A 6,949-nucleotide genomic window follows, 5' to 3' on the forward strand; every position below is an offset into this window, starting at 1 on the left:
ATGGAGGGTAATTATGCAGCGCGTGGCCCAGTCGATTGGCCAGCACTCCTTTAGGCCACTAAACCCGCGGGAAACATCGGAGTCGCTCAGGCTGCCCACGATGATGTCGTTGAACTTTGAGAGTATAAAAGCGTCCCACTGGGCCCCATTTTGCGGGCGGATGACGAACATATCAGGGCCGAGCGTTTAGCCCGTGGGCTGGATCTTGGAAGTGGGCAGCATTTGGGTGTTTCTTGGTATGCGACATCTGCCCGCATTGCCCGCACGTGGGTTCTCTACCATATTTGCATCACTATACTGAGGCATTATCCAGCCTGTAACTGGTATTGCCTCACAATTAGTCTTCTGTCCAATTCTCAACCTGACGTGGAGGGTTTTGAATGGCAAGTCGCCGAGTGTGGGTTGTATATGGATGAATTCAGACACCGGAATCGCTTTGACCAGGCCAATCATGCACCGCTGATTTCCTTGCGTCGAGTGCCCCTCTCACTACTTTATTTTGTATCTACAGTAGTAATATTGAGATGTGGCGGGGTAAACTCGGATCACGGCATTGCACCTGCATTTCCTGCTCCCAACTATCCTCAACCTTGCAGTGCTCATCCCATTTTCCCGCCCATGGCGCTGCCTGATTATTGGTGGCATTTTCCCAGTCTATCTCTTTGGTCACTGTCGCCGATATCGAATTCCTCTAGAATCGAGTAGAACCGGGAAGCAAACAGCAGTTGCAGTGCGATAACTTGGTCTGCTTTGATGCTTTGCTTTGTATGCGTGGGGGCGGGGCACCCATTGACAGGACTCCATGGTCCATACTCTTTGGACATCAACTCGGATCAACTTTCCAACCCCAGTCATCCTCTTCTACAGCATTCATCAGCGACCTTGCGTTATTTCTTCTGCATGTCTCCTTACCCCTCCGGTCTCCCGGCAGCGGCCCAGAGGCTAGAGGCTAGAGCCCATGATCTGCCCGGTACCTAGCTAGGTACTTAGTCGGCTGCGTGTCATCCTGACTGGCCAATTACTACCAGCTTATGCTTTGCTGTTCATGGCGATCAACAGATGTACGCTTTACGGAGTAGAATTGAGGGAATTGGAGGAAGTGGAGTGCGCTTCTTCTACATGCAATCCCGACAGGAGCCATCGAAGCAGACATCTATGCCATTGAGAGATAACCACATTACACCCACTCATACGGACCTGCCTGATAGGGATTTGAGTGTATATGGCAGATTGTCCAGGCTCAAGCCACTTCTTCATGAGTGCGCCATGTTACACTGGCTGCCATGTTGGTTTCACTGGGGAGCTTACGCTTGACTCCAACAAAACATGATGGACAATTGATTGTCTGCTGAGCCATATGCTAAATGTCAATGGCTGCCTCGTTGAACTGCAATACCCGTTAATATTCGCTTATTTACTTGCTCGGGTGCGAGATAGAGAACCCGGTTGGTGCCGAGGTATATCTCTGCCCTCAACCCCACCTCGCACTTCAATCTGGAGTGTCTACACTATCTGTAAAGCTGCGATAAGATAATTCAATGATTACAGTTTGTTGAACGGTGTACGCACTACCGAGAACATATAAATTACCCGCATTGGAGCGAGACGTTACGTGCTTTAATCCTTCCGATAGGCGAAGATCCGGAGTATATAACTGCCCCGCAATGAGATCCTGCCAGCGCACCGGATAGACTTGAGTACTCTAAACACCATCACAATTTACTAGAAGCTCGTAGACTATGCCTCGATTCCACCCGTCACCACATCTCTCAAATGGACAATGTCATTCAACACAATCCCGGGACTACCCATACTCTGGAGAGACCGCCATCCTAGCTCTAACCTCAATCCCTCGGGAAGACGATCCTACAGTCTTCTCATATGAAGAACCATATTCATTGACTAATTGAATAAGACTCGTAGACTGAACAATGGCGAGGAACAGCTGTCTATAACCCACCTACGAGAGAATCCCCTCGAAATATGCACAGCGAGACTACTACTCATCTACCTACCGATTTATACATCTCACAAAACTTAATGATAAACCTTAAACAACAGGAATAGACACCAAAATAATAGCTTCTAAGCCTAATCCTATATTCGAAATGCCCTCAGTAAGCCATCCAAGCCCTAATCATTCCACTCCCTGCAAAGTCCATGCTCCCCGCCTCATCCGATGAATCGGATAGACTCCGTCCATCGGGCCGACACTGAGCTCCATTTCTAAGCTCCATACGGTACATAGGTAGACTGACATCACAGCATCTCAATTCCAACTACTTCTAGAATTCGTTTTCTCTCTCTAACACACTTCCTCAACCAAGATCCAAGAATACTAGGTCCAAATCTGCAATCAAAATGGCCTACAACATCACCTCCAATTCAACCCTTGCTCCCCCCAACGGCAAAGAAATGATCTCCTTCATGGAGAAATTCTACAGCATATCCGACGACGAAACCCAACACGACGCATACGTAGATTCATTCACAGACGATGCAACACTCATAATGGGTCCCAAGACCGCCAAGGGAAAAGACGGTGCGTCATGACCCATCCCATTCCTCTCCAACAGTAGTAAAGTACTAATATATCTGCTTAGAAATCCTCCCCCTCCGCCACGGCCTCTGGACGCACGTCGCGAGGCGCAAACACACGCCTAGAAAGATCTTCTTTGGTGGCGAGGACGAGCTCATGCTTTATGGGACTGTGAAGTACGTACTGAAGAAGGATGTTGAGAGTGGCACTGAGACAGAGGTTGAGTGGGCGGGGAGAGTTTTGTTTGGGGAGGGTGGGAAGATGAGGTTTTATCAGGTTTATCTTGTGAGTTCTTTTTTTCTTATCCGTTTCTGATTTGGGGGATGGGATGAGGAGCGCTTTATTTGGCTGAGTTGAAGGGGAAGTATAGATGGATGATGGATAGATGGCTAACGGATGGTTTTGTTGTATAGGACCCGTCTGCGCAATCGGGGAAGAAATAGAGTACTATCTACTAGGCCTACTTGACGTAGTGCGGGGCTGTATTTGAAGTACTAAGACTACTTGGAAAACAGGAGATCAATCGTTACGCATGATCTATTCAAATTCTGGCAGGCAGACAAGACGGGCGCGGCACGCGAGACTGCAGTGGATACTGGATATGCCCTCAATTGAACATGGGAATATATGAAACATAAGAAATGTAGAACTCAGTTCACTTCATTCCTCTCGATCCTTGCATCAACCCGCTCCGTTCGCCAGCCATGCCGTGTGTGCCGTAGCCCGTTCATTTCACCCTGTTCTCAATCGAGTCGTGGATATAGAGAGTAAGGTGGATAGGACGTAGATAGAGAAGATGATGAGAAAGTGGAGAAAAGTAAAACGTCAGGACTTTTTCATTAGTTTAGAATCCGACACTAATTTACTCGTCATCCTCCTCCTCGTCAACGGTGGTCTTGGCGATTCGGTCAAGATCACGCTGGCCGGACTGGGTGATGCGGCGGCCACCCTTGTCCTCGTCCTGCTCGAGGACACCGATCTTCTCAAGGGACTGGAGGACCTTGCGCTCAACACCGCGGGAGGCGTTGACGTGGTGGGCGGGGCGGGCGCCACGGTTCTTGGTAGAGCCGTGGACCTTGGCGAGACGGCCAACACCGATGGTCTTGCGGAGGTAGATGTGACGGGCGACAGCGGCAGCGCGGACGTAGTACCAGTCGGCGTCCTGGGGAGGGAGCTCGTTGGAGGCGGAGGTCTTGACGGTGTCAACCCAGCCTGTGAGAGTCAGATGTCAGTTGTTGTCAATTTTTTCTGGAGTATTTCGGGGTGACGAACCAGGGATGGGGAGCTTGCCCTGACGCTTCAAGAAAGCAGCGTAGGCAGTAATGAACTTTTGCGCCTGTACGGAGAGATAATCAGCACACATTCATCCCTCGTAAATTATCCTCCGTATCCCCTCTGACGGCGAATGCATCTTGTGTTCCATCAATTCCCAATATTCGATATCACGCTGTGGTCGGGGTTGTCATGTTGTCGCAGAGCAATCGTGGTCCTAATCCACCTCCAATGTCGATTTAATGTCGGCTCACAAAATCACCAGCTGTCGCCCACTCGTCATCCGGCCGGCTGAAACCCATCATGTATCTCCCCCAAACCGTGCTCTGTTCGGTGCGTTTGTCGTTCCCTGATCGTAACCAACTGATATCGGTCCCCCTCTTTCTCGATGCAATCGTCGCCAGGCAAGGCACAGCAGGACAGGTGAAGGTGCAACTTACGTCCACATCGCGAACGGTGACACCACCCATTTTGGCGACTTGTGACCTCGAAAAGAAGGTATACGGGGAGATTGAAGGGCGAGGTGAGGGATGGGTCGTCGGGTCGTCGTCGTTGCAGTCGGTCGAAGTCAACGCCAAAATTCATCGCACAACAGGAATCGACACGCCGCTCGGTTGGTTGTGGGTGCCGCTTAGCCCGTTTGGGTTAGCCGTACCCTAAGATGTATAATGCCTGAGGCATATAACCTGGAGTCCCTGTTCAATGGTCGGTGGTCTATGCTCGGTATAATTACTAAGCAAAGCATTAAGTTCTAGCGCCGATTATGCACGTGTATGGTCAACATCGCAGGAGCAACACCACCATCATGACTCTTGACCTCAAGACATGTCAAATTATGTCCCGCATCCTGACGGGCTGGCCACTCAACATGATGGGTCTGAAGGATTAGCGATCAAAGATACTTTCATCAACCGCCTCCTCACTCTTCTAGCGCTAAAGACGACAGCCAAGTTCTACTCACGATGTGGCTCCTGTATTCGCATATCCCGCAAGAAGATCGCCAAAACGGGTCCCTGGGTCCACTTGACTGAAGGAGCAACTATGAAGTTTGTCTCAGACAACACGTCCATGCCTGTCTCAAAGGTTTACTGCTCGTTTGTGCGGAAGAACCGCGCTTACACCGTCATGGAAAGAATACAAGGGCAGGATATTCCTGACGTATGGGGCAAGATGACAGAGGACTCTTGCCAAAAGTTGTTGAGTGAGCTACAAGGCATGATCCGAGAATTACGGTCGTTGAATCCTGCCAAAGGCCACGGGGTCAGCAGCTGTCTCGGTGGCTCACTTCGTGATTCTCGCATTCCAAAGTCTCGTCCGCGATCTGGCCCTTTCGATTTTGTCAACGAGTTCCATCTGTGGTTGAGGGATCACTTGCAGCCGGAAGATCATTCAACCTGGGGCGATGAACAAGAATGGGAAGAAATCAAGCGAATGGCTGCCAAACAGGACGAGACATATCCTCCGCCAGTGTTCACACATGGCGACTTGAATCCGTCCAATGTCCTTGTCCGAGATGGCAAGGTTGCTGGTATCATTGACTGGGAATTCTCAGGGTGGTACACTCACTACTGGGAATAGAAATCTACATGGCTGGGGAATGCCACGAGAACAGAATGGAGAGACAGACTCTGCGAAGTTCTCGACCAATTTCCAGCGGAGTTGGAAATGGAAAAGGTTCGCCATCGATGGTGGGGAGATTTCTGAGTTCGCATTCAATCACACAGGAAACCATAAGTTATGGAGCAACAAGCCTAAAGATACGAGATATGATCATTCAACAATCCTCCCCGACTTCCTGGCCATGTCTGCAACCTATTCATGCTACGATCTGCTTCTTCGTGATCATATCCCAGGTTGGTCTAGGTCCTGAAAGGTTCGCCGCACTTTATAGCGTCCAGCAGAAGTCTTGTCTGCAACATATCGTCTTGCGGTTGGTTCAATCTTTCGCCAGTCCAGCTTTGACGTCCCCACGGCCTTGCCATCTTTCGCTATAGCTTCCAGCGCGTTTGCGAGCCACGTGCGACACCTCCAATTGGGATCGTTCTGGATAATGGGTATGCTTCGATTGATCGAGATGAGCCGTTCTTCATTCTCGATCTTCGCAACCAGGACACGCGCAAGCAGGGTCGTGGTGGTCCGGACGTCCGCCAAATCCACCTCTTGATACTCCCATCCTTTGATCGGAGTATTCTTGACGTGATAGCGCGACATACAGCCGCAACTTGTTCTTGCCCATAATTGAGGACGAGATCTGATTCAATATGTTGGCTCTTTCCTCGGGAGACTCATATGAAAACCTCAAAATAGCGGACTCATGAGTAAATCTATAGAACTTAGAAAGCAGTCGCTTGTTAAAAATTCAATACCTCAATTAAATTCAAATCACTAAATACTACCTCCTCAACCTTTGACAATGTCCAATGCGTAGTGATATCTTATTGCCGCGCGCCATCCTGAAACCCTCCAGAATAACAAACACCCAGTGAACTTTTATAGAACTTCTAAAATAATGAACTGATTGGGGTCTAGAGCCTGGCGCTTCTATTAGTGTTCATTGTTGGCATTTAGATCCCTAACACTATGGTACGCAATGAAGTGACAGCTCCATAGTACCAGTTAGCGCCGGGTTGTGACCCGAGCGAGGGTCGTTCCTTCCGTAAGTGGTATACAATGAGAACGCGGGTCGGGTGTATGCCATGGCGTTGTTAGTATATGGTTGCTTAATCTTCTAGGTGGTATTTCCTTCCGACTACTTGTGATTGTGTATAATAACGTAAATCCCGGTCGGTTCGTAGTTCCCGGTCGGTTCGCAGAACTCCAAAAAATTCCGACGCGTCTACCACCTACCATCTTTAACCACCCACCATGCCACGAAAAGCGCGTAAATCAAAGCAAGAATTATTAGAGCAAGAAGGCAGGATCCAATGCGCGATTCAAGATTTGAAAAATGAAAAAATTCCCAATATTGAGCAAGCAATCAAGAGTTATAACTTGCCTCCCCGAACCCTACGTGATCGATTAGAGGGACGTCAATTTCAAGGAGAACTCCGCAACCACAAGCATAAACTATCTGTACGACAGGAAGAAGCACTAGTGGCGTGGATAGTATCACTTGATATACGTGGTGCTCCCCCTAGG

The 6,949-nt window shown here is 49.3% G+C and overlaps 5 protein-coding genes across 5 annotated transcripts; 3 read left to right on the forward strand and 2 right to left on the reverse strand.

Moving 5' to 3' along the window:
* Positions 1-289: 289 nt before the first annotated feature.
* BDV14DRAFT_52180 (uncharacterized protein) lies at positions 290-882 on the forward strand. Its single transcript, XM_073776957.1, has one exon. It carries the CDS (start codon positions 409-411, stop codon positions 703-705), a length of 297 nt encoding a protein of 98 aa, XP_073628852.1. The 5' UTR covers positions 290-408; the 3' UTR covers positions 706-882.
* Positions 883-2,361: 1,479 nt separating this feature from the next.
* On the forward strand, positions 2,362-2,982 carry BDV14DRAFT_199661 (uncharacterized protein; the record flags this gene model as incomplete). The annotated part of the gene is made up of 3 exons (XM_073773332.1): positions 2,362-2,542; positions 2,604-2,824; positions 2,953-2,982. The coding sequence occupies 3 exons, from the start codon at positions 2,362-2,364 to the stop codon at positions 2,980-2,982; spliced, it is 432 nt and encodes a 143-aa protein (XP_073628853.1).
* Positions 2,983-3,182: 200 nt separating this feature from the next.
* On the reverse strand, positions 3,183-4,026 carry BDV14DRAFT_52317 (40S ribosomal eS19 domain-containing protein). The gene is made up of 2 exons (XM_073776959.1): positions 3,812-4,026; positions 3,183-3,751 (listed from the first exon to the last, which is right to left on the reverse strand). The coding sequence occupies exons 1-2, from the start codon at positions 3,900-3,902 to the stop codon at positions 3,402-3,404; spliced, it is 441 nt and encodes a 146-aa protein (XP_073628854.1). The 5' UTR covers positions 3,903-4,026; the 3' UTR covers positions 3,183-3,401.
* A 610-nt stretch (positions 4,027-4,636) lies between these two features.
* BDV14DRAFT_199663 (kinase-like domain-containing protein) lies at positions 4,637-5,389 on the forward strand (the record flags this gene model as incomplete). Its single annotated transcript, XM_073773333.1, has 1 exon — positions 4,637-5,389. One exon carries the CDS (start codon positions 4,637-4,639, stop codon positions 5,387-5,389), a length of 753 nt encoding a protein of 250 aa, XP_073628855.1.
* Positions 5,390-5,521: 132 nt separating this feature from the next.
* On the reverse strand, positions 5,522-6,155 carry BDV14DRAFT_52332 (uncharacterized protein). Its single transcript, XM_073776960.1, has one exon. The coding sequence runs from the start codon at positions 6,020-6,022 to the stop codon at positions 5,654-5,656; it is 369 nt and encodes a 122-aa protein (XP_073628856.1). The 5' UTR covers positions 6,023-6,155; the 3' UTR covers positions 5,522-5,653.
* Positions 6,156-6,949: the final 794 nt, after the last annotated feature.

This window comes from Aspergillus stella-maris (genome assembly GCF_047715825.1).
Source record: "Aspergillus stella-maris strain CBS 113639 unplaced genomic scaffold BDV14scaffold_23, whole genome shotgun sequence".
NCBI lineage: Eukaryota > Fungi > Ascomycota > Eurotiomycetes > Eurotiales > Aspergillaceae > Aspergillus > Aspergillus stella-maris.

Excerpts from the sequence above, each read along its gene's own strand:
- BDV14DRAFT_52180 (XM_073776957.1), top strand. The coding sequence starts at position 409 with ATGGATGAATTCAGACACCGGAATCGCTTTGACCAGGCCAATCATGCA.
- BDV14DRAFT_52317 (XM_073776959.1), bottom strand. The coding sequence starts at position 3,902 with ATGTGTGCTGATTATCTCTCCGTACAGGCGCAAAAGTTCATTACTGCC. Across the intron at positions 3,752-3,811 it reads GGGCAAGCTCCCCATCCCTG|GCTGGGTTGACACCGTCAAG; the intron begins GTTCGTCACCCC and ends TGACTCTCACAG.
- BDV14DRAFT_52332 (XM_073776960.1), bottom strand. The coding sequence starts at position 6,022 with ATGTCGCGCTATCACGTCAAGAATACTCCGATCAAAGGATGGGAGTAT.